Genomic DNA, 27,772 nt, shown 5'->3' on the forward strand with positions numbered 1-27,772 from the left:
AGGATGCCCCGCGGCTCCCTGGGTCACGTGCACACATGAGGGCGCGGCGGATTGGTGGTTTGTGCGGACGGAGAGTGTTGGCGGCGGCAGGATGGAGGCCGCGCTCTTCATCTTCTCCCTCATTGATTGCTGCGCCCTCATCTTCCTGGCCGTCTACTTTGTATCCTTTGTCCGTGTCTTCCCCTCAGGACTCCGGGGGCGCCGCCATGTTATTCTAAGAGGTGGGCATGGGGACTGCTGGCAGTGCGGGGGTTACACGCAGGGAGGCGATGATGGGGGTCGTCATTCTTCACTTTATGGTTTGTATCATGTGTCTGACGGCCTTTAAGGGGTTGTCCAGATCCATTTGACTGCAGGTTAAAGGGGTTTTCTTGGCTAATGGGACACACTGGAACTGTCTGATACATTGTACCGAACCCTCAGTGCAGGAGATCTCTGCAGACATGTACTCTGTGCTGGGGCCGCCTGACAGTCCCAGAGGCGCTGATCTCCTGGGGGAACGACGTGCAGCGACCCCCCCGTCCTCGTCTCCTGGGCACAGTCAGGGGAACAGAGAAGGGCGAACCCCAAACTGTTCCCACAAAGCTGCAGATACAATTGTCCTCAATGTCTTGTGCTGAAGATTAATATTTCCCATCAGTGGAGCTGAGGGTCCGAGGCCTCCCCCTGATACGATCCTCCTCCACCATCTGTACAGGGGGCACAATGCAGTCAGGGGGTAACGTCCTCCTGGAATCACCAAACCCAGACTCCTCCATCAGAGAAGTGCGATCCGTCACTGCACAGATCACGTCTCCTCCAGAGTCCAGTGGTGGCGGCTTTACACCGCTCCATCCGACGCTCGGCATTGTGCTTGGTGATGTACGGCTGCATGCAGCTGCTCGGCCATGAAGCTCCCGGCGAGGGCGCAGTGTTTGTGCTGATGTTACACCAGAGGAGGTCTGGACTCGGCAGTTATGGGGTCAGCAGAGCGGTGGTGACTTTTCTGCCCTCTGCTCCTCAGCACTCGGCCCCCCGCTCTGTAACATTACGAGGTCTCCACTTTCTGGTTGAGCTGCTGCGCTTCCTTCCACTAATAATGTCACTCACCAGTGATTGGGGAAGAAATGTCATGGACGGACTTGTTACCTCAGTGGCTCCTATTACAGGACCGTGCTGGTATCAGGAGCTCCGGCCTCTCTGTCACATGGGCGTATAGGCAGACGACATGGCGGGGGGCCGGAGGTTATATACTGCACGGTGAGGGGGGCCGGAGGTTATATACTGCACGGTGAGGGGGCCGGAGGTTATATACTGCACGGTGAGGAGGGCCGGAGGTTATATACTGCACGGTGAGGAGGGCCGGAGGTTATATACTGCACGGTGAGGGGGGCCGGAGGTTATATACTGCACGGTGAGGGGGGCCGGAGGTTATATACTGCACGGTGAGGGGGGCCGGAGGTTATATACTGCACGGTGAGGGGGGCCGGAGGTTATATACTGCACGGTGAGGGGGGCCGGAGGTTATATACTGCACGGGGAGGGGGGCCGGAAGTTATATACTGCACGAGGAGGGGGGGCCGGAGGTTATATACTGCACGGTGAGGAGGGCCGGAGGTTATATACTGCACGGTGAGGAGGGCCGGAGGTTATATACTGCACGGTGAGGAGGGCCGGAGGTTATATACTGCACGGTGAGGAGGGCCGGAGGTTATATACTGCACGGTGAGGAGGGCCGGAGGTTATATACTGCACGGTGAGGAGGGCCGGAGGTTATATACTGCACGGTGAGGAGGGCCGGAGGTTATATACTGCACGGTGAGGAGGGCCGGAGGTTATATACTGCACGGTGAGGAGGGCCGGAGGTTATATACTGCACGGTGAGGAGGGCCGGAGGTTATATACTGCACGGTGAGGGGGGCCGGAGGTTATATACTGCATGGTGAGGGCTGAAGGTAAAATGGAATTCAATAATTGTTACCCAATACATTGTATGTATTAAACTCTAAACTGCATGCTCGCAAACGCCAGAAGCCTGACAAACAAGATGGAAGAACTAGAAGCAGAAATATCTACAGGTAACTTTGACATAGTGGGAATAACCGAGACATGGTTAGATGAAAGCTATGACTGGGCAGTTAACTTACAGGGTTACAGTCTGTTTAGAAAGGATCGTAAAAATCGGAGAGGAGGAGGGGTTTGTCTCTATGTAAAGTCTTGTCTAAAGTCCACTTTAAGGGAGGATATTAGCGAAGGAAATGAGGATGTCGAGTCCATATGGGTCGAAATTCATGGAGGGAAAAATGGTAACAAAATTCTCATTGGGGTCTGTTACAAACCCCCAAATATAACAGAAACCATGGAAAGTCTACTTCTAAAGCAGATAGATGAAGCTGCAACCCATAATGAGGTCCTGGTTATGGGGGACTTTAACTACCCGGATATTAACTGGGAAACAGAAACCTGTGAAACCCATAAAGGCAACAGGTTTCTGCTAATAACCAAGAAAAATTATCTTTCACAATTGGTGCAGAATCCAACCAGAGGAGCAGCACTTTTAGACCTAATACTATCTAATAGACCTGACAGAATAACAAATCTGCAGGTGGTTGGGCATCTAGGAAATAGCGACCACAATATTGTGCAGTTTCACCTGTCTTTCACTAGGGGGACTTGTCAGGGAGTCACAAAAACACTGAACTTTAGGAAGGCAAAGTTTGACCAGCTTAGAGATGCCCTTAATCTGGTAGACTGGGACAATATCCTCAGAAATAAGAATACAGATAATAAATGGGAAATGTTTAAGAACATCCTAAATAGGCAGTGTAAGCGGTTTATACCTTGTGGGAATAAAAGGACTAGAAATAGGAAAAACCCAATGTGGCTAAACAAAGAAGTAAGACAGGCAATTAACAGTAAAAAGAAAGCATTTGCACTACTAAAGCAGGATGGCACCATTGAAGCTCTAAAAAACTATAGGGAGAAAAATACTTTATCTAAAAAACTAATTAAAGCTGCCAAAAAGGAAACAGAGAAGCACATTGCTAAGGAGAGTAAAACTAATCCCAAACTGTTCTTCAACTATATCAATAGTAAAAGAATAAAAACTGAAAATGTAGGCCCCTTAAAAAATAGTGAGGAAAGAATGGTTGTAAATGACGAGGAAAAAGCTAACATATTAAACACCTTCTTCTCCACGGTATTCACGGTGGAAAATGAAATGCTAGGTGAAATCCCAAGAAACAATGAAAACCCTATATTAAGGGTCACCAATCTAACCCAAGAAGAGGTGCGAAACCGGCTAAATAAGATTAAAATAGATAAATCTCCGGGTCCGGATGGCATACACCCACGAGTACTAAGAGAACTAAGTAATGTAATAGATAAACCATTATTTCTTATTTTTAGGGACTCTATAGCGACAGGGTCTGTTCCGCAGGACTGGCGCATAGCAAATGTGGTGCCAATATTCAAAAAGGGCTCTAAAAGTGAACCTGGAAATTATAGGCCAGTAAGTCTAACCTCTATTGTTGGTAAAATATTTGAAGGGTTTCTGAGGGATGTTATTCTGGATTATCTCAATGAGAATAACTCTTTAACTCCATATCAGCATGGGTTTATGAGAAATCGCTCCTGTCAAACCAATCTAATCAGTTTTTATGAAGAGGTAAGCTATAGGCTGGACCACGGTGAGTCATTGGACGTGGTATATCTCGATTTTTCCAAAGCGTTTGATACCGTGCCGCACAAGAGGTTGGTACACAAAATGAGAATGCTTGGTCTGGGGGAAAATGTGTGTAAATGGGTTAGTAACTGGCTAAGTGATAGAAAGCAGAGGGTGGTTATAAATGGTATAGTCTCTAACTGGGTCGCTGTGACCAGTGGGGTACCGCAGGGGTCAGTATTGGGACCTGTTCTCTTCAACATATTCATTAATGATCTGGTAGAAGGTTTACACAGTAAAATATCGATATTTGCAGATGATACAAAACTATGTAAAGCAGTTAATACAAGAGAAGATAGTATTCTGCTACAGATGGATCTGGATAAGTTGGAAACTTGGGCTGAAAGGTGGCAGATGAGGTTTAACAATGATAAATGTAAGGTTATACACATGGGAAGAAGGAATCAATATCACCATTACACACTGAATGGGAAACCACTGGGTAAATCTGACAGGGAGAAGGACTTGGGGATCCTAGTTAATGATAAACTTACCTGGAGCAGCCAGTGCCAGGCAGCAGCTGCCAAGGCAAACAGGATCATGGGGTGCATTAAAAGAGGTCTGGATACACATGATGAGAGCATTATACTGCCTCTGTACAAATCCCTAGTTAGACCGCACATGGAGTACTGTGTCCAGTTTTGGTCACCGGTGCTCAGGAAGGATATAATGGAACTAGAGAGAGTACAAAGGAGGGCAACACAATTAATAAAGGGGATGGGAGAACTACAATACCCAGATAGATTAGCGAAATTAGGATTATTTAGTCTAGAAAAAAGACGACTGAGGGGCGATCTAATAACCATGTATAAGTATATAAGGGGACAATACAAATATCTCGCTGAGGATCTGTTTATACCAAGGAAGGTGACGGGCACAAGGGGGCATTCTTTGCGTCTGGAGGAGAGAAGGTTTTTCCACCAACATAGAAGAGGATTCTTTACTGTTAGGGCAGTGAGAATCTGGAATTGCTCGCCTGAGGCGGTGGTGATGGCGAACTCAGTCGAGGGGTTCAAGAGAGGCCTGGATGTCTTCCTGGAGCAGAACAATATTGTATCATACAATTAGGTTCTGTAGAAGGACGTAGATCTGGGGATTTATTATGATGGAATATAGGCTGAACTGGATGGACAAATGTCTTTTTTCGGCCTTACTAACTATGTTACTATGTTACATATATAACCAGCTTTACATATATCATAACGGGACACATCCTCTATATACTGCACCACACGGGACACATCCTCTATATACTGCACCACACGGGACACATCCTCTATATACTACACCACACGGGACACATCCTCTATATACTACACCACACTGGACACATCCTCTATATACTGCACCACACTGGACACATCCTCTATATACTACACCACACGGGACACGTCCTCTATATACTACACCACACGGGACACATCCTCTATATACTACACCACACTGGACACATCCTCTATATACTGCACCACACTGGACACATCCTCTATATACTACACCACACGGGACACATCCTCTATATACTACACCACACGGGACACATCCTCTATATACTACACCACACTGGACACGTCCTCTATATACTACACCACACTGGACACATCCTCTATATACTACACCACACGGGACACATCCTCTATATACTACACCACACTGGACACATCCTCTATATACTACACCACACGGGACACATCCTCTATATACTGCACCACACGGGACACATCCTCTATATACTACACCACAAGGGACACATCCTCTATATACTACACCACACGGGACACATCCTCTATATACTACACCACACGGGACACATCCTCTATATACTACACCACACGGGACACATCCTCTATATACTGCACCACACGGGACACATCCTCTATATACTGCACCACACGGGACACATCCTCTATATACTGCACCACACGGGACACATCCTCTATATACTACACCACACGGGACACGTCCTCTATATACTGTGACTTTTCTGCCCTCTGCTCCTCAGCACTCGGCCCCCCGCTCTGTAACATTACGAGGTCTCCACTTTCTGGTTGAGCTGCTGCGCTTCCTTCCACTAATAATGTCACTCACCAGTGATTGGGGAAGAAATGTCATGGACGGACTTGTTACCTCAGTGGCTCCTATTACAGGACCGTGCTGGTATCAGGAGCTCCGGCCTCTGTCACATGGGCGTATAGGCAGACGACATGGCGGGGGGCCGGAGGATATACACTGCACGGTGAGGGGGGCCGGAGGTTATATACTGCACGGTGAGGAGGGCCGGAGGTTATATACTGCACGGTGAGGAGGGCCGGAGGTTATATACTGCACGGTGAGGAGGGCCGGAGGTTATATACTGCACGGTGAGGAGGGCCGGAGGTTATATACTGCACGGTGAGGAGGGCCGGAGGTTATATACTGCACGGTGAGGAGGGCCGGAGGTTATATACTGCACGGTGAGGAGGGCCGGAGGTTATATACTGCACGGTGAGGAGGGCCGGAGGTTATATACTGCACGGTGAGGAGGGCCGGAGGTTATATACTGCACGGTGAGGAGGGCCGGAGGTTATATACTGCACGGTGAGGAGGGCCGGAGGTTATATACTGCACGGTGAGGAGGGCCGGAGGTTATATACTGCACGGTGAGGAGGGCCGGAGGTTATATACTGCACGGTGAGGAGGGCCGGAGGTTATATACTGCACGGTGAGGAGGGCCGGAGGTTATATACTGCACGGTGAGCGGGGCCGGAGGTTATATACTGCACGGGGAGGGGGGCCGGAGGTTATATACTGCACGGTGAGGGCTGAAGGTAAAATGGAATTCAATAATTGTTACCCAATACATTGTATGTATTACATATATAACCAGCTTTACATATATCATAACGGGACACATCCTCTATATACTGCACCACACGGGACACATCCTCTATATACTACACCACACGGGACACATCCTCTATATACTACACCACACAGGACACATCCTCTATATACTACACCACACTGGACACATCCTCTATATACTACACCACACTGGACACATCCTCTATATACTGCACCACACGGGACACGTCCTCTATATACTGCACCACACTGGACACGTCCTCTATATACTGCACCACACTGGACACGTCCTCTATATACTGCACCACACTGGACACGTCCTCTATATACTGCACCACACTGGACACGTCCTCTATATACTGCACCACACTGGACACGTCCTCTATATACTGCACCACACGGGACACGTCCTCTATATACTGCACCACACGGGACACGTCCTCTATATACTGCACCACACGGGACACGTCCTCTATATACTGCACCACACTGGACACGTCCTCTATATACTGCACCACACTGGACACGTCCTCTATATACTGCACCACACTGGACACGTCCTCTATATACTGCACCACACGGGACACGTCCTCTATATACTGCACCACACGGGACACGTCCTCTATATACTGCACCACACTGGACACGTCCTCTATATACTGCACCACACTGGACACGTCCTCTATATACTGCACCACACTGGACACGTCCTCTATATACTGCACCACATGGGACACATCCTGTATATAGTACCGCAGACATATAAGTCATTACACTGCTCAAAAAAATAAAGGGAACACTAAAATCCCACATCCTAGATATCATTGAATGAAATATTCCAGTTGTAAATCTTTATTCATTGCATAGTGGAATGTGTTCAGAACAATAAAACATAACAATTATCAATGTAAATCACAACTAATATCCCACCGAGGTCTGGAGTTGGAATGATGCTCAATATCAAAGTGGAAAATCAAATTACAGGCTTATCCAACTTCAGTGGAAATGCCTCATGAGAAGGAAATGATGCTCAGTAGTGTGTGTGGCCTCCATGTGCCTGTATGACCTCCCTACAACACCTGGGCATGCTCCTGATGAGGCGGTGGATGGTCTCCTGAGGGATCTCCTCCCAGACCTGGACTAAAGCATCTGACAACTCCTGGACAGTCTGTGGTGCAATGTGACGTTGGTGGATGGAGCGAGACATGATGTCCCAGATGTGTTCAATCGGATTCAGGTCTGTGGAACGGGCGGGCAAGTCCATAGCTTCAATGCCTTCATCTTGCAGGAACTGCTGACATACTCCAGCCACATGAGGTCTGGCATTGTCCTGGATTAGGAGAAACCCAGGGCCAACGGCACCAGCATATGGTCTCACAAGGGGTCTGAGGATCTCGTCTCGGTACCTAATGGCAGTCAGGCTACCTCTGGTGAGCACATAGAGGGCTGTGCGGCCCTCCAAAGAAATGCCACCCCACACCATTACTGACCCAATACCAAACCGGCCATGCTGAAGGATGTTGCAGGCAGCAGATCGCTCTCCACGGCGTCTCCAGACTCTGTCACGTATGTCACATGTGCTCAGTGTGAACCTGCTTTCATCTGTGAAGAGCACAGGGCGCCAGTGGCGAATTTGCCAATCCTGGTGTTCTGTGGCAAATGCCAATCGCCCTGCACGGTGTTGGGCTGTGAGTACAACCCCCATCTGTGGACGTCGGGCCCTCAGCCCATGTTCATGGAGTCGGTTTCTAACCATTTGTGCAGACATGCACATTTGTGGCCTGCTGGAGGTCCTTTTGCAAGGCTTTGGCAGTGTTCCTCCTTGCGCAAAGGCTGAGGTAGCGGTCCTGCTGCTGGGTTGTTGCCCTCCTACGGCCCCCTCCATGTCTCCTAGTGTACTGGCCTGTCTCCTGGTAGCGCCTCCAACCTCTGGACACTATGCTGTCACACAGCAAACCTTCTTGCCACAGCTCGCATTGATGTGCCATCCTGGATGAGCTGCACTACCTGAGCCACTTGTGTGGGTTGTAGAGTCCGTCTCATGCTACCACGAGTGTGAAAGCACAACCAACATTCAAAAGTGAGCAAAACATCAGCCAGAAAGCATTGGTACTGAGATGTGGTCTGCGGTCCCCACTCCTTTATTGAGGGTGTCTTGATAATTGCCAATAATTTCCATCTGTTGTCTATTCCATTTGCACAACAGCATGAGAAATTGATTGTCAATCAGTGTTGCTTCCTAAGTGGACAGTTTGATTTCACAGAAGTTTGGTTTACTTGGAGTTATATATATTCTGTTGTTTGTGTTCCCTTTATTTTTTTGAGCAGTGTATATATCCCATACACTATGACACTTGGGGGGGAGCAGCTTTCTACATTAGTGATGTGGCCGTGGTTCCAGTTCCTAGAGATGATGTACAATAACAAATTGTATTGTGGTACCGCGTTAGCCAGAAAAATCGATGTGAATATTTTTCTGCCCAATGATGACATCACTCCTAGAATACTTCTGTCATCATTGGGCAGAAAAATATTCACATCGAGTTCCTAGAGATGAATGTTGTGACTTGTTAGGCTTCTTTCACATTTCCGTCTTGTGACGGCCGTCATGCTGCAGTGCACGACGGACGAAACGTGAGGTCATCCGTCGCGATATGTCACTTACAAATTGCTGATGGTTTCCTTTATCCGCTAGTGCACATGTTGGTGCAGCATCGCCGTCCTGTCACCGCTGCATCTTGCACAATCCTCTGTCTGTACTTTGCACATATCGGCCACATAATATTTTCCTTATCGCTGGATCCCAGATAATTACCCTCTCAGACTTAGAATGTGACTACATCAATGCCCGCTCCTGCTGCTCCAAGCTGAATAAGGTGGGTGGTTATTTATTACTACTTCATTGTCTGATTGCCATGTGTGTCCCATGTTTATTATCAGGGTGAGATCTGGTACGTGACTCTCACCGCTGAGCCCCAGGTTATAGACAGTTTACAGAAACTAGTTTGCTTTCTACATACATTTACCCTGTGTTATTGTTCAGAGCTGCACTTACTATTAACACAGGATCAGTAATGTATGCACACAGTGACTGCACCAGCAGAATAGTGAGTGCAGCTCTGCAGTATAATACAGGATGTAACTCAGGATCAGTAATGTATGTACACAGTGACTGCACCAGCAGAATAGTGAGTGCAGCTCTGGGGTATAATACAGGATGTAACTCAGGATCAGTAATGTATGTACACAGTGACTGCACCAGCAGAATAGTGAGTGCAGCTCTGGAGTATAATACAGGAGGTAACTCAGGATCAGTAATGTAATGTATGTACACAGTGACTGCACCAGCAGAATAGTGAGTGCAGCTCTGGGGTATAATACAGGGGGTAACTCAGGATCAGTAATGTGATGTATGTACACAGTGACTGCACCAGCAGAATAGTGAGTGCAGCTCTGGAGTATAATACAGGATGTAACTCAGGATCAGTAATGTATGTACACAGTGACTGCACCAGCAGAATAGTGAGTGCAGCTCTGGGGTATAATACAGGATGTAACTCAGGATCAGTAATGTAATGTATGTACACAGTGATTGCACCAGCAGAATAGTGAGCGCAGCTCTGGAGTATAATACAAGACGTAACTCAGGATCACTCGTATGTACACAGTGAAGTTTACATATGAATGACAGCAAGCAGATATCTTTTAAAATGATGTTAAATTAATCTATATTCTAGTGGAAAATGTTATGACTTCAAATTGTTCAAGAAGAAAATGTCTTTGTCAGTGTAATTAATACTTGGAGAAGCAGCGGGTCGGTTGTTGCATATGACATTGGTCGCAATCTGTGGCTGTTGTACTACAGCTCTGAATAAGCTCCTTCAAAAAGAACCTGAAGACCCACCTCTTCCGACAAGCCTACAACCTGCAGTAACCACCGATCGACCAAACCGCTGCACGACCAGCTCTATCCTCACCTACTGTATCCTCACCCATCCCTTGTAGATTGTGAGCCCTTCGCGGGCAGGGTCCTCTCTCCTCCTGTACCAGTTATGACTTGTATTGTTTAAGATTATTGTACTTGTTTTTATGTATACCCCTCCTCACATGTAAAGCGCCATGGAATAAATGGCGCTATAACAATAAATAATAATAATAATATGCAGCAGCTGGAGGGAGAGGAGAGTCTGGAGAATAATGTCTTATTGCTGTGTATTGTCCATATTGACCCCAAGCACTTGTCTCCCGGCAGTGGGTGGTCCCGGAGCTCGTCGGTCATACCCTGGTGTCTGTATTAATGCTCGTGTCCTTGCACTGGTTCATCTTCCTCTTAAATTTACCTGTGGCAGTGTGGAACATCTACCGGTGAGTACGCCCCGCTCTGGGTAGACTGGTGATAGAGGGATATGTTCTATTGACTGGAGTATAAACCCCATTTTATTAGGAGCCGCATTTAAAGCATACTGGTATTACAGGTAACCTTTCAGAACAAGCTGGCCTCTGTTCACCAGTTTTCCCCCTTGCAGACTCCATCTCGACTATTCAGTTGTCTCTGAGATGGTGGGTGGTGACTACCTGCTATAATGTCTCCCATACACTGCATACACAGACATGATGGATTCCTGCTCTTCTTTCTCTATGTACCACATGTTCAAAAGATGCAGCAGGGAGGACAGTATTCAGGGGTACTGTCCTGTGTAGCTGTGAATCCGCACAGGATGAAATAAAACTATGACAAGGTATCAACAGCAGTGCAGCTGTGAATCCAGCAATGTGATGAGATAAAAACATACTAGAAAGTAGCAGCATGGATGGCATTACATAGCAGTACTGAGCAGTGCAGCTGTGAATCCAGCAATGTGATGAGATAAAAAAACGTACTAGCAAGTAGCAGCATGGATGGCATTATATAGCAGTACTGAGCAGTTTAGCTGTGAATCCTGTATTGTTGTGATATAAAGTGCTGACTACAATGCAGAATCAGTCTATTCTACCTCGCTCTCTCGTCTCCTCACCCCCTTGCTCTTTCCATAGATTTCAGTAGGCAGCTGTAATCTGATCCCTCAGAAGTGCAGAAAAAGGCAGATTTCTCTGATAAGTTGTATTGCAAAGTTTACTGTTTTATGCATTGTTTACTGGACGATGCAGCCATTTCAGGAACTTTCCTCTTGCTATAGTTAAAAAAACAAAACCGAGTAACGGATACCTGTCTGCACGTCCTCGTCCATCCTTACTGGCCGGCCCCTTTAATTTTTGCATATGGGACGTGCATGAGACCAGCAGAATATAGCGAGTCGTGTGAATACCTTTTACTATTCTCATTATTTATCCTTTTACATTTTAGTTTTTCAGACACAAAGCTCCAAATCGTCTGCGAGCACAAGGTTGACATTGCTGATAATATTCTAGGAGGAGCTCGGGGCATTGGGTGATCAGTCATCAGTGAGCTCCCCCTAGTGGTGGCAGCAGGCATTTATAATGTCACTCCGTCCGAGCAGGATATTTGGAGCTGTGTGTCCGAATTGTTGATACAAAATTGTATTAATATATTTTCAATACATTGTTTCTTTTAAAAATAATACTTGTAACACCATCTTTTTTTTTTTTTTCCGTTTTTTTTTCATGCAGGTTCATCATGGTGCCAAGTGGAAATTTGGGAGTCTTTGATCCAACAGAAATTCACAACCGAGGACAACTAAAGTCTCACATGAAAGAGGCCATGATCAAACTAGGATTCCATCTACTGTGCTTCTTCATTTACCTGTACAGGTCAGTGGTCTGAGCTCCTGTATCCAGATTTTACAGGGTAAAGTAGATGTAGGCCCACACCTCTTCACGACGTATATTTGCGTCATGTCATGTCCCTGAATTTGATGCGGGCTGCGAAGCTGACCCACAAATTTCCCCGCACATGACTGGTTTAGTTATCCATCATGTGCCTTTAACAGCTGCAGGTGGATCGGAAGATCCACCCGCAAGCTGTTGACCAGTTAAATCCCGCTGTCAACACGCGCTGGCCATTAGCGCGTCACTCCGGCCGACCATTAGTGTCCCTGTTATGTGATCATAGGGCGCCGATAGGTTATCATTTACAGCTGGGGGTCTCAGAAGACCTCCGTGCCTGTCATTATGACGCTCCTGTGGACGCCAGCCCGCGGCCGGTGTTCATAGCAGGTCATGATTTTCGCTATACATAGCAGAGCTGAAGCCCTGCCATGTATAGCGCAGGCAATTGGACAAATCACAGCTTCAAGTCCCCTAAGGGGACTATTACATGCAGTAAAAAGTGAGGAAAAAAAGCTTTAAAAAAATGTGAATAAATAAAACCAGTTCAAATCACTTCCCTTTTGCCCCATTGAAAATAAAATCCCCAAAAAAACTCATATTTGGTATCGCTGTGTTCAGAAACTTCCGATCTATCAAAATATAAAGTAAATTAATCCAGCCAGTAAATGGCGTAACGAGAAAGAAAAAAAAAATCAAACCGCCAGAATTACGTTATTTTGGCTTCTGCAACATTGCAATAAAACACAATAAGGTGGTCAAGACATTGTATCTACCCCAAAATGGGATCATTAAAAACATCGAATCAAGGTGCAAAAAATAAACCCTCACCGATCCCCAGACCCCAAAAAATGGAGACGACGCAGGTCCCTGAAAATGGCAACGCAAGCAAAAATGTTGTGATTTTGTTTCACCACTTAAATAAAAAAAAGAATCTATATATGATTGGTATCTCCATACTTGTACTGACCTGGGGAATCGTACTGCCTGGTCGCGTTTACCATATAGTGAACCTGGTGAATAAAAAAAAATAATAAAAAACCTCAAAAAAACAATTGTGGAATTGCACTTTTTTTGGGGGAAAAAATGGTCCTATTTTTCAGTACCCTTCATGGTAAAATCAATAACGTTGTTCAAAAGTACAACTCATTTCGCAATAAACAATTTTTTTAGCGCAATAAAATTTGGGAGCAATCTGTACGATTTTTACAAAAGATTGCCAAACCGTGCAAGATGAGAAGTCTATTTTTGACTTGGCACCAAATTCATGAATCGCATGGCCCATTTTGATGAATTTGAAGACGGCAAGTAATGCCACAAGACAAAAAGGAAAGTGACTTAAAAAAAAATTGGAATCTCGAAACCCCCAGCCCCACGCGCCCAATTCATAAATCTGGGCTAAAATGTCTAAAAATGAATGGCGTGCAGCCTCCCTCCACCGTCAGGGACTATGAAGTTACATGGGCGCAGCATACACTTATACAGTGGAGAAAATAAGTATTTGATACACTGCTGACTTTGCAAGTTTTCCCACCTACAAAAAATGGAGAGGTCTGTAATTTTTATCGTAGGTACATTTCACCAGTGCAGACAATCACATTGTATGATTTTTACCTAATTAATTTGCAATTTATTGCATGAAATAAGTATTTTATACAATAGAAAAACTGTTTTAATATTTGGCACAGAAACCTTTGTTTGCAATTATAGAGGTCAGATGTTTTTCCTGTAGTTTTTGACCAGGTTTGCACACACTGCAGCGGGGATTTTGGCCCACTCCTCCATACAGATCTTCTCCAGATCTTTCAGGTTTTAGGGCTGTCGCTTAACATTGAGTTTCAGCTCCCTCCAAAGATTTTCTACTGGATTTGGGTCTGAACACTGGCTAGGTCACTCCAGAACCTTGAAATGCTTCTTACGGAGCCACTGCTTAGTTGCCCTAGCTGTAGTTTCGGGTCATTGTCATGCTGGAAGACCCAGCCATGACCCATCTTTCAATGCTCTTACTGAGGGAAGGAGGTTGTTGGCCCAAATCTCGCGATACATGACTCCATCCATCTTGCCTTCAATAGGGTGCAGTCATTCTCTCCCCTTTACATAAAAACCACCCCCAAAGTATGATGTTTCCCCCACCATGCTTTACGGTTGGGATGGTGTTTTCTCTATCGCCTTTCATTGGGGGACACAGGAACCATGGGGTGTATGCTGCTGCCACTAGGAGGCTGACACTATGCAAATAAAAAAGTTAGCTCCTCCTCTGCAGTGTACACCCTACCGACAGGAAGTAGGATATTCAGTTTAGCTTAGTGTCAGTAGGAGGTGGACACGGGTCTTTCATTAGACCCTTATCTACCTCAATGTGCGTCGTTTCTTTTCAGGTTTTTCCGGAGGGATACAGGGTGAACAGTCACACCTGTAGTCCCACAGTGCGGACTATGAGTACGGCGTGTACTGCCACCCCGTATCCTCATAGATCCCTCACCAGGACCAAGATCCTAGCACACAAGCGTGCTTAGAAGTCCGGTCCTGGCTCCGTCCCCCACCCACTCGCCCACCAGAGCCTGTTGGATGCGGAGACGAGGACGTCCATCAGCTCCCTGGACGTCTCATTCCTCTTCAGGTTAGTAACGACGTGGGATATTTAAGGTATTTTCCCCATTCCATCTCACCCCATACAGATCTTCTAAGGGGGGGATCCCACTGGTCGTCGCCTGTTGCACGGGCAGCTGCACGCAGTTGCAGGGGCCTTTTTATCCGCGCGCACGGGCCGAGATCCCTTTACCGCGCGGCGGCCGTGCTTTTCTGTCTGCCGCGCCGCTTCCATAGCTGCGGCCGTTCTGCCTCCTGATCTGGCCCCTGCGACCATACGATTCCGGCCGCCCTTAGCGCCATCTGTGCCAGCGCGGTGGCTCCCCTGCCATCTGTGCCAGCGCGGCAGCTTTTGCAGGCCGCCGCGCCGCTTCGGGCCCCAGCAGCCGCGCTTCTCTGGCCGCTCTCTGCGGCCGCGATGCCTTTGTCCCAGGCTGCCCCGCCGCTTCCTACCCGCGGCGCACAGCTCTGGCGCCGCGGTCTTGCACCGGTGGACGCCGACCTCTAATTTAGGCCCCGGCTTCTCCCGGGGCCTACTTCCGGCCGCGACTCCGCCACTTCCTCCTTACATCATGCGGGCTTTTCTCCCGCCCGACTGGTTCAAGTCGGTGAGCTCCGCCCACCAGCGCCATCCTGGCGGTTAGCCCCGCCCACTTTCTCCTGCACCCCTGAAGTGGTTTTTCGGCACCAGGACCGCTTTGCGCTGGCTCCTCAAAGCGCATAGCCTGGCGTCCTCATCCCTTGCGGCTCAGCATTGCAGCCGGCCCTGGACAGAAGAGTGTCCCAGAAGTCTGCTCTGTCTGCCTGCACCCCTGCGTTAAGGACCACCCACATCATGAGGTGCAGCTTTCCATCCATCACCTGTCGTGAGTACTAACCTTCTGGCTTCTTCATCGCCATGTCTAATCTTAAAGGAAGTCGCTTTTGTCCTCCCTCTTCTGCCTTAGTCTAACACCTTGCGTGTTCGCCTTATGCCCACCGCAGCGTCTGCCGTGAGTAGCTCTGCACCGCAGACTGATACTCTTCCCTTCTGAATTTTTCCTCGGACCCGTTCGGTCTATTTTTACGGGAGTTCGCTTCCGGCCTCCTACCTTTTCTCAGGCAGGCCTGCAGCAACCCACATTATGCTCACCGCCCAGGACCAACCCCCCCGCCCCCCCTGCCACTCCGCCTCAGAGCAAAGTCCCCTTCCTCTCTGTCTCTATCAGTAGCGGATCTCACATGGGTGTCCCAGACCCTTGTGTCCGTGCTAGATCGGTTGCCCCTGCAGACTTCCGTAGTAGCCAACGGGTCGCAAGAAGCTCCGTCCGAGACTTCTAATACAGGCCGCGAAAGATCCAGACAGGAACGCTGGTCTGAGTTCTCTTCTCGGTCCACTTCGCCCCACGGTCCTTCTCTGTGGTTGACTTCCCCCTGGCCTTTCCCCCCGGAGTCAGGCGAGGTTTTCTCTGATGCGCCTTCGGAGGATAATTTGGGGCCGGATTCGAACCAAATCGCTAACATGAGGGATATGGTTCAAAGCCTCATTGGAGCGACCAATCAGACCTGTGGCATCAAAGATTCCTCTACGAAACCCGCAGATCAGGCTGTTTCGTTTAGACGGTCTAAACTACCTCCCAAGGTATTGGCTCCTCATCCTGAATTCGAGGAGCTTCTGGCCAGAGAAAGAGCGAATTCGACCAGACGTTCTCAAAGAGACAAGCGTCTTGGAGTCTCATAATCTCTTTCCTCCGGATCTCATTGCCAACCGGATTGAGAGGCGTTAGAGAACGACCTCTCCCCCTGTGGATCCGTCGGCTGCTAGACTTGCCACCAACACAGTCCTTATGCTGTCCGGTGGGGCGGCTCTGAAAGATTCCATCGATTGGATCATGGAATCCTTCGTGAAGTCGGCTTTCGAAACTGCCGCATCATCCCAATGCCCGACTTTGGCTTCCACTTGGGTTTCAAAGTCTGTATCTGAGGGGCTAAACAACTCCGTTGGGGCATTCAAGCTGGAGCTCCATCAGGCCGGCTGGCGGAACTTGCCACCCAGATTACTCACGCAGGGGAATAATTTGTTCCCTGGACGTCGCGTCTTCTGCCGCACAGGCGCCCAGTGATGTTGTTGCCAGCCGTCGCACTGTTTGGCTCAAGAGTCATCAAAAAAGTCCCTTACGAGCCTGTCTTTTCAAGGTTCACGTCCTTTCGGTTCCAAGCTGGACCAAATTATTAAGGATGCCACTGGCGGCACCAGTCCCCTTCTCCAGACCTCGCCCACTTCCCCTTAGGCGGCTACTTAGGTCTTTTCGACCTTTTTCGTAGTTTCGCGGCATCAGATTCCTCTTCGCAACAGCAGAGGCCACAGGCACGTTAAGAGAAGAAGGTATTCTTCGTCTCACTCTGTCCTGGCGTGCCCGCTACTCCTAAGGCGGATTATCCAGGTCCAGGACTGGAAGTTCCACCTAGGCATGACTCACGACTAGACCCCAGCCCGTTTCTCAGGCTGGGCAACCATCTCCTGTTCCTCAGGGACGTCTGGGTCTCCTCAGTAGAGGACGCATGGGCCAGGGCACTTGTTCCCTCTAGATACAAAATCTTCATTTCACGGTCCTGGGATCGTTTTCTTCAAATCCCAACCTCCAAGAGACCCCGCTCTAGTCCCGGGTTTCTTTACTGCCATTGTTTCCCTCCTTAAATCCGGGGTAATCGTTCCCGTCCCAGAACTGGAACGGTTCAACGGTTCACAGGCTTCTCTTTGAATCTTTTTGTACTGACAGAGGACGACAAGGATCGTCCCAGTCCGGATCTCAATCTGCTGATCAGGAAGTTTCGTCGGAGACACTTCAGGATGATATTCCCTCATTCAGTAATCGCTTCCATGGAGGCTCAGGAATTTCGGTTTCAGGCTCCCGAAAGTCTATCCATCTTTCCCGACATTCTAGCCGTTGCGGGTGGCTCGTCAACAGGAAGTTCCATCTTGTTCAGCACCTCGTATCTCCGGGCATGTTCTTCGATACTTGTCGTACCAGAGTCTTCCTTCCCGAAGACAGGATATCCCTCCTTTGTCAGGAAGTTCGCTTGCTCCAGGGTTTTTGGCTCCCCTCCTTTCCGATGGGCCTTGAAGGCCCTAAGGAGGTTGGTTGCAACATCGGAAGCAATTTTCCCTTCGCCCGTTTCATTCAAGATTTCTTCGGCAGGCTATTCTATAACAGGGGACAGGTCTGTCTTTTCCCTGCATCGTCCGATCCGGCTTTCTCCCGGGTCAAACGGTTCCTCGACTGGTGGCCGAGGTCACTTCTCTTATCCCAGAGTAGATCCTTCACAGCCTTCCTTCCAGTTCCCTGGCAGGTGGTGACGACGGACGCCAGCCCGCTCGGCGGAGGCGCGGGGCTTTGTTTCCTGTTCTTTCAGGGTTGTTGGTCGGCGCAGGAGTCCTCTTGGCCGATCAATGTCCTCGAGTTCCGGATCATCTTTCTGTCTTTCCTTCACTGGGTAAGGATTCTCAGCAGCCTGCCAATTTGAATCCAGACAGACAATGACACAGCAGTGGCATATGTCTACCACCAGGGGTGGACTCGGCGTTCCCTGGCCTCGGCCGAGATTCCAGGATCCTCCTTTGGACAGAGGCAACGGTCCTGGTGAGCTCCGCAGTGCATGTCCCCGGCATGGACTTTTAGGCCGCCGACTTCCTCGGCCGCGAGGGCCTCGCGGCAGGGGAAGGGTACTTCAGGAGGTTTCCTATCGGATTGCCCTTCGATGGGGGACTCCAGAGGTGGACCTCATGGCGTCCCGATTGAACAGGAAGGTCCCTCGGGTCGGCCCAGGGTCCCGTGATCCTCCCACAGTGGTGTTGTCACTCTGGCCATTCCTTGGTCGCAGTTCGTGCTCCCCTATCGGTTCCCACGCCTTCCCTTGCTTTCCAAGCTGTCGAAAAAGTTAGTTCAAGGCGGGATGGGTGCCGGTCATTCTGATCGTCCTGGATTGGCCCAGGAGGTCTTGGTCTGCAGACATCGTCAATCTTCTCGCGGACACCCCTGGTGCCTTCCAGACGGACCCGATATGCTGTCTCAGGGTCCGATCTGCCACCCGAATTATCGGTCGCTCAGTTTAACGGTGTGGCTGTGGACTCCACAGTTCTAAGGCTACGTTCAGACTAGCGTTGTGCGCCGCTGCGTCGGCGACGCAACGCACGCAAAAACGCTGCGTTTTGCGACGCGTGCGTCGTTTTTTGCCGAAAATCGGACGCAAGAAAAATGCAACTTGTTGCGTTTTCTTGGTCCGACGCTTGCGGCAAAAAAGACGCACGCATCGCAAAACGCAACAAGCAAAAACGCATCCGTCCCCCATGTTAAACATAGGGGCGCATGACGCGTGCGTCGCCGCAGCGTCGCCCGACGCACACTAGCACAACGCTAGTGTGAACGTTGCCTAAGAGCGTCCGGCCTTTCGGCCCAGATGAGCCACTCTATAATCCAGGCTGGGAAGCCTTCGTCTTCTTGCAGGATTTACTATCCTACCTGGAGGGCATACTTTCGTTGATGCGAGTCCAACCGCTTTTCTCCTATGTCCTTTTTCCCTGCCTTCCATTTGGTTTTCCTTCAGGCAGGACTGGATTCGGGCTTCGCTCTCAGTTCCCTATAGGGCCAGGTTCCTGCGCTCTTCTTCCCTTTTAAGAAGGCGTTATCTTCTCAGCCACAGGTTACGACCTTCCTTCAAGGAGTAGCCCACACTGTCCCTCCGTACAGGGCCTCTGTGGATTCATGGGATTCAAAGGTTGTGCTGGTTGTTCTTAGGGGTTCCCCCTTTGAGCCTCTCAGGGAGTTTTCCCTGTCAGTTCTATCTCGGAAGGCGGCCTTTCTAAGGTGCATCTCTTCGATCCGCCGTGTTTTCGAGTTGGCGGCCATTTCTTGCCGACCTCCTTTCTTGATTTTCCACCAGGACAAGGTGGTCCCAGGCCTCCGCCTTCCTTCCTTTCTTGAGGTGGTTTTCATCTTTCCACCTCAACCAGGACATCGTTCTGCCTTTCCTTTGTCCAGCTCCGACTCATCCTCTGGAGTGATCGTTGAACAGGCTGGGCCTCGTCAGGGCAGTGAGGATCTCCCTGGCTAGCACAGCCGCTTTCCGAAAGATGGATTCTCTTTTCGCCATCCCTGATGGCGTGCGTAGAGGCCTGCCGGTTTCCAAGGCGACTATTGCTCGCTCTATCAAAATGGCAACTTTGGAAGCTTACCGGGTCAAGAACAAGAGTGCGGGGCTTTTGCCGACGGCTTTGCAAAGCGGCAACCTGGTCTTCCATCCACACGTTTCGCCGAACTACGGCGGACGCCAGCCTGGCAGAAGATCCTGCAGGCAGCAGTGGTGAGTCCTCGGACCTGATGGAAGTCTGTTTTTCCCACCCCAGGGACTGCTTTGGGACGTCCCATGGTTCCTGTGTCCCCCAATGAAAGGCGATAGAGAAAACAGGATTTTTGGTTGCTTACCGTAAAATCTGTTTCTCGGAGCCTCCATTGGGGGACACAGCTCCCTCCCAAGTTGAACAGCTCTGTTTACTGTATACGTTTGAGTTCTTTGAACACTGAGTGTTTGACACTGTTAATCTATGGAGCGCCGTGGAATTTGTTGGCGCTATATAAAGTTTATTATTATTATATTATTCTTTCTCTTTTACATGTTGCTTCTCCTACTGCTTTCTCACTAACTGAATATCCTACTTCCTGTCGGTGGGGTGTACACTGCAGAGGAGGCGCTAACTTTTTTATTTGCATAGTGTCAGCCTCCTAGTGGCAGCAGCATACACCCATGGTTCCTGTGTCCCCCAATGAAGGCTCTGAGAAACAGATTTTACGGTAAGCAACCAAAAATCCTGTTTTTGCGGTTGTACTCATCCTTCTTCCTCCAAAAATGGTGAGTGGGGTCGATACCAAAAAGTTTTATTTCCAGGAGGTCCATCACGACCGCACACAAGGAGGTAGTCCTTCTCACCCTCTAGGGACACGAAACACACTGAAGGTTAAAAGCCCCCACCCTCAGTGTTTTTCCGATCACTAGCAGGACAGACGCAGGAGAGAAAGAGCATCAGCCTGAAGGATTTACCTGGGGAGCTCAGGAAATTCGAGGGGATCCATCTCTTCCCTTCTGTCTGTGAAGAGGCTCCAGGCTGATACCTCACTGGGTAGGGGGCCCTCAGCCAGGGCAGTAGAGCGTGAAGTGGCTTCTGGCTTTCACCGCTTCCCTCTGTAGATGGCTCTTGGCATAACGCTGCAAATTTTCCCCTGGACGCACATCCGGTGGGATGCACAGCATGCGTTTCAGGGTGGACTGTATATCCGGTTTAGAGGCACCCAGGGCCCTCTGCTAAAGCACTTCCTGTTTGAAGGGAAAACATTGAAGAAAAGCCAGAAGATGTGCGACTTGTAATACTAAACTACCAGAGGCACAAACAGCTATGTGCGGAGTCCATCATGTAAATCCAAAAAGAGGAACAAACCTCATTTATGGCCAACATAAGATCCATGATCTGGGAGGAAGTACAAAGAACGGTCTCCAGTCTTGTTCCCCCTCAAACGTTCAGGGCTTATCCCATCATAAGCGAGCTAGATGGGGAAATGGAGGAATCATCAGAAGAGGAAGAGGGTTCTTCCTATTCTGACCTGGTTCTGGAAGGTGAAGAGGTTATGCCTAATAGGAGCTAAAAAAGTATTTCTCATTTGAGAACACTGATGATTTATTACTTGCAGTACAGAATGCCATGAAAGTTTTGGAGACTCTGGTGGCTCACTCAATACAGGACGAGATGTTTGGTGGGCTGAGAACTCAGAGGAACAGTGTTCCCAGTCAACAAACAGATCAGGGCCATGATCATGGAGGTATGAGAAGATGCAGAAAATATTTGTCATTCCCAGAGACTTCAGATCCTGTCTCTCCTTTGATCCAGAGGAAATCAAGGTTTGGGAAGAGAACCCATAAATTGACATTACTATTGCTAGAGTGGCAAGGAAGACCTCAATCCCCTTTGAAGGCTCTTCATGTCCCCGGGATACCATGGATAGAAAAGCAAAGGGGTTGCTAAGAAGAGCCTGGGAGGCCTCATCCGCCACCATCAAAACCAACATAGCCTTCACCTCCGTAACCAGGTCCATGTGCTTATGGATTGGCTAATTAAAGTCTCCATTAAAATCCAATGCTCCCAGAGAGGTTGTACTTGAGTCCCTTCCCATGTCAAAAAAGGCAACAGAGTTCAAGGTTTGCAGCCAGAAGAAACATACTTTCTAACTTAGCTTGGAGGGCCATCGGGTTAAAAATCTGGTCGGGGGATAGTCATTGTGTTAGATGAGATGCTTGATAGGGCTTCTGACAATAAAAAAGGTTTTCCAGAGGAAGAGGCTGAAGAGATATCATTCTTTTCGAATGACCCGTCTGTCCGAAAGACAAGAATTCAAAGGGAAAGGTAAAACGAGAAAGTGGAGCTACCTCAAGGGAGGTAAGGGTAGAGGCACCCAGTTTAGTTCAGGCCCACCAGGAAGGCCCTGAGGCCAGGATTGTAGGGGGGCAGTCTTCGATTCTTTCTCAGATGGCCTGCCAACCCCCCTCTATTGGTGGACTCTACATACTGTAGGGGAAGGCTACAGGATAGAATTTATTCAGCCCACTCCAGAAAAGTTTTTGTCTAACCATCCCCCCCAATCTCCAACCTCCCTAAAAAGACTCTTAGGGGGACATATATCGACTGGAGCAGTCATTTCAGTACCCTATTCGGAAATCGTTCAGTACCCTATTCGGAAATCGTCCAGGTACACTATTCCAGTCTCTTCTCCATAAAAAAAAAAAAAAAAAATCCGCAGGAAAGTATTGTACCATTATAAATCTAAAGCCCCTAAAACAGTGGGTCAGGTACAGAAAGTTAAAAATGGAGAGTGTGCACCTTAGATCTAAAGGATGCATATTCTTATGTGGCCATCCATCACGCCTGTTAACGATTTCTGCGATCTGCTTTAGAGCATTGTGAGTTAATCCGCCACTTTCAGTTCTGTTGCCTTCTGTTCAGTCTATCCTCGGCCCCTCGGATATTTACAAAACTAATGACTGAGGTGGTTGCTTTTTTGAGGAAGAATGGGATAATTATCGTCCCATACTTGGACGATCTTCTCTTGGTGGCAAACTCTTGTGCATCATCTTAATTATCAACTCTAACCAGTCTAGATTTATTAGAGCGAGGATAATCAATTTTGGAGAAATCCAGTTTAAACCCAGACAAGCTAAAGGTTTTCCTGGTAGTTCTCCTAGACGCCCATCTCAGAACATCCTTTCTGCCCGCGATTAAAAATAGAAGAGGAAGTCAAAAACAAGAGTTCGATCCTTCCAAGGAGTAGAGCAAGTATCCATAAGATGCGCAGTGAGGATTTTGGGATTGATTACATCCTGCATCCCAAGTGTGCAATGGTGCCAAGCCCACCCGAGAGGTTTGCAGGAAGCAATTCTAACGGCATGGAACAGACAAGCATCTGGACTAGACAGGAAGATTATTAGAGACTTCACTACCAAAACTCCAGAAAAGGATTCTTTCCCCTTGCGTCCCGAAATGCTACCGATGCAAGTCAGCTAGGTTGGGGAGCTGAAATAGAAGATCAATACCGTCAAATGGACATGGTCTTCAGAAATTTGCTTAAGATTATCCAACTACGAAGAGCTAAGAGCGGTATGAGAGACGTATCAGAAGCGCCAGGACCATGTTGAAGGTCAACATGTAAAAATCCTATCGGACAATGTTGCAGTTGTCTCCTTTGTCCGTCCTCAGGGAGGTCAGCTTCTGCGGGATCTAGCCTTGCAGATCTTTCAGTGGGCGGAAAATACTGTGCTTTCTATTTCAGCAGTCCAGCCGAAAGGCTCTCAGAACAAGATTGTAGAATTCCTCGGCAAGAAAAGACTATATGGTCCTCCGAATGTTGAATTTTTTTTATTTTTATTTTTTTTTAAATACAAGTGTTCTAACAACTGGCCAAGCGTTTTGGTGTCCCTTGGGAAGACCTGTTTGCAACCCGGAAAAATCCAAACGTGGAAAATTTCTTCTCACTGAATACAGAGGACAATGCGGAAGTCTCAGAAATGGGACCAAGATCTACGATTTGCATTCTTTTCCATTAATTCCAATAGCCCTGAGGAAAATCCAGGAAGATTGGGCTCCAGTAATACTGGTCGACCCTTTCTGCAGTTGGTTTTCACGGTTACATGGCTCTAGAGGATCCCCACTTCCCCTTTCAGAGAGAAACAACCTTCTGTCTCCGGGTCCCCTTCTACGTCAGGATATACATCTACTGCACCTAACAGCCTGGATCTTGAGAGACAAGTCTTAATGTCACAGGGTCTGTCTGATCGGATGGTCACATTGATGCAGGCAAGTAGAAAACCGGTAACTTATGCTACTTATTCTAAAATTTGGAACAAGTTTTGCTCTTATGTTGGAGAATCCATTTTGGACTCCTCCCACCCAGACATTCCCAAGATCCTAGCATTTCTTCAGCTGGGATTTGGAAAGTGGTTAAGACCTAGTACGCCAAGAGTCCAGATCTCAGCTCTGTGCCCCTTCTTGGACTACCTGCTGGCAAACCATCCCTGGGTTGCTAGGTTCTCTAAAGTGACCAGCAGACTAAGGCCCACAGTTAGAAAGTCAGTACACCCGTGGGATCTAAACTTGATGCTAAATTCTCTATGTAGATCTACCGTACCTTAAAACCCAGGAAGATGTCAACTTCAAATTGCTTTCCATGAAGACCACTTTCCGGATAGTAGTCACTTCAGAAAAGAAAGTTGGAGAGATCCAGGCCCTGTCAGTGAGGGATCCCTATCTTCATATTCTAGAGGATTGCACAGTGCTTAATCTTGACCCAACTATTTTTCCGAAAGTGATATCCAGTATAAACCCAAATCAGGAGATCATTCTACCTTCCTTTTGCCAGAACCCAAGGAGCGAAAGAGAGAAATTGTCTCACATCCAGTGAATGAAGCAATCGGTTATACGTTACGTGAAAGCCATGGAAGCTTGGAGACAAGACTCCCACCTCTTCGTTCAGTTCTCACGCAAGAACGAAGGCAAGAAGACCTCAAAAGCAACTTTAGCTAGATGGATCACATTCACCATTTCCATGGCATATGAATCAGAAGGGAGCACTCCATCAGAGGGCATTAAAGCACATCCAACGCGAGCAATCTCGCTGAAAGGGCAGGAGTCGCAGTGGACCAGATCTGTAAGGCCGCAGCCTGGTCTAGCATAAACACCTGCTGTAAACACTACAAGCTGGACATATCAGGCCAGTACTTGGCCTATGGAAGCAAAGTCCTTCAGGCAGTGGTCCCACCCTAGAGTCCATGTATTTGGTGTTTCTCCTGGTGTGCTGTCATGAGGGACTACCTGGAAAAGTAGTAATTAGTCCTACCGGTAATTGTATTTCCAGGAATCCACCATGACGGCACCCTTACCTGAATTCCTTGTACTTGTGTGCAGTTAAATTTATTGAAGTCTCACACAAATATTAAGTAGCATCCATCCGGGTGGTAATTGGTAAAACACTGAGCGTGAGGTGGACCTTCTGGTGTGCTGTCACGATGGACTCTTGGAAATACAATTACTGGTAGGACTAATTCCTACTTGGTCTCATCTGACCACATGACCGTCTCCCATGTCGCCTCTGGATCATCCAGATGGTCATTGGCGAACTTCAAACCGGCCTGGACATGTGCTGGTGTGTGCAGGGGGACATTGTGTGCCCTGCAGGATTTTAATCCATGACGGCGTAGTGTTACTAACAGTCATGTTTGAGACAGTGGTCTCGGCTCTATTCAGGTCATTGACCAGGTAGGGTCTAACGTGTAGTTCTAGGCTGATTCCGAAACTTTTTAAGAATCCTCTTTACTCCCATGAGGTGAGATCTTGAATGAAGCGCCAGACCAAGAAAGATTGACAGCCATCTTGTGTTTCTTCCATTTTCTAATAATTGTGCCAACAGTTTTTGTCTGCTCACCAAGCTGCCTGCCTATTGTCCTGTAGCCCATCCCAGCCTTGTGCAGGTCTACAATTTTGTCACTGGTGTCGTTGTTAGACAGCTCTTTGGTTTTGGCCATGGTGGAGAGGTTGGAGTGTGATTGTGTGTGGACAGGTGTCTTTTATACGGGTAATGAGTCCAAACAGGTGCACTTAATACAGGTAATGAGTGCAGAGTAGGAGGCTTCTTAAAGAAACACTACAGGTCTGTGAGAGACAAAATTCTTGCTGGTTGGTAGGTGATCAAATACTTTAATTGCATTTTATTGCATAAAATATTTGTACAATTTCTAATGTGACTTTCTGTTTTTTATTTTTAGATTCTCTCACAATTGAAGTGTACCTAAAATAAAATTTGCAGATGGGAAAACTTGCAAAATCGGCTGTGAATCAAATACTTATTTTCCCAACTGTATGTGTGTATTCTTAGGCTATGTTCACACGTTGCGGTTTTTGCTGCGGATCCGCAGCAGTTTTCCCAAAGTTTACAGTACCATGTAAACCTATGGGAAACAAAAACCGCTGTGCCCACGATGCGGAAAAATCCGCGCGGATTCGCTGCGGAAAAAAAGGAGCATGTCACTTCTTTGTGCGGATTCCGCAGCAGTTTTCAACATGCACCAATAGGAAAGTGCAGTTGAAAACCTGCAGAGGAATCCGCACAAGAAACCGCATGAAAATCCGCAGTGAAAACCGCAGTGGTTTTGCACTGCGGATTTTCCAAATCCGCTGTGGAAAAATCCGCAGCAGAATCCGCAACGTGTGCACATAGCCTTATGCTGCCTCATTTAGGCCTCAATCAGTACAATGGAGCAATCACCTGTCAGTAAAGCCTTTCTAATGATGACTCTGTCACAGGCTATATGGCGAAACGTGCGTGTGCTTATATACCCTTACCCTGTACATACACATATACTGACCTCAGGACTACAGCTCATTTGTAGGCTTTGCCGTATAGCCTGGGACTGAAATCTTCACTTACATCTTTTTTTTTTGTTGTTGTCTTTTCAGCATGATTTTGGCCCTAATAAACAACTGAAATCCATCGACACAAAAATCAGCCGCCGACCTTCAAACGTGTGGGGAGCCAGAAAGAACAAGAAGGGTTAACGAGAGTTGGCACTCGGTGAAGTGTGCAGTATTTTTTCTTATTTGAACTTTTTTTTTTTTGCTGTATTTTTTACAATTTTTTTTTCCCCCCAAAGTAGAAAACTCTTGTGTTTTTTTGGGGGGGAAATCTGTGACGAGTCCATTGGCCTCATGTATAAAAGTTAATTAAAAAAAAAATGTTTCCTGAAGTAGCCAATCACAGTGCAGCTTTCCTTGGTCTAGGACAGATGAAAGACGTGACCATATAAATCGTGATGGCTTCTTGTACTTTCCCTTCTTTCTCGCCATTTTTATTTGGAGCACTGAATTCATGGCGCACCAGCATTCGAGGGGTTGAGGTTGCACTGGACAATGACCCTCTGGTCCTGGAGATGTTTACAGGACTTTAGACCAAACTTCTGACTCTCCAGTTATTGCAGAAAATTACAAGACGTGGCATGATGGGAGTTGTAGTTTTGCAAGAGCCGTAGGTGGACGATGGAGTTGGTAAAGCAATAGGACAATGCTGCACTTTGTAAACTCTATTATTTCTTTGGAGAGAATAATTTTGGAAGATTTCGGGGTTCTTAAGGTGATTTTGTACTGTTATGATTGGGGTCGTATTTGCTTTCCATTAAAGTTGACCTGTCCGTGGGATCTGCCTCTCGGTGTGTCGCGTCATCACTGTCTTATGAAGCAACCACTATATTCACATGAAGCAGAAAGCTCTGTCTGAATGAGGTTGT

At 47.8% G+C, this 27,772-nt stretch overlaps 1 protein-coding gene across 1 annotated transcript; it reads left to right on the plus strand.

Moving 5' to 3' along the window:
* CNIH4 (cornichon family member 4) lies at positions 1-27,681 on the plus strand. The gene is made up of 5 exons (XM_069768423.1): positions 1-160; positions 9,355-9,423; positions 10,800-10,912; positions 12,176-12,316; positions 26,949-27,681. The coding sequence occupies exons 1-5, from the start codon at positions 92-94 to the stop codon at positions 26,974-26,976; spliced, it is 420 nt and encodes a 139-aa protein (XP_069624524.1). The 5' UTR covers positions 1-91; the 3' UTR covers positions 26,977-27,681.
* Positions 27,682-27,772: the final 91 nt, after the last annotated feature.

This window comes from Ranitomeya imitator, chromosome 5 (genome assembly GCF_032444005.1).
Source record: "Ranitomeya imitator isolate aRanImi1 chromosome 5, aRanImi1.pri, whole genome shotgun sequence".
NCBI classification, from domain to species: domain Eukaryota; kingdom Metazoa; phylum Chordata; class Amphibia; order Anura; family Dendrobatidae; genus Ranitomeya; species Ranitomeya imitator.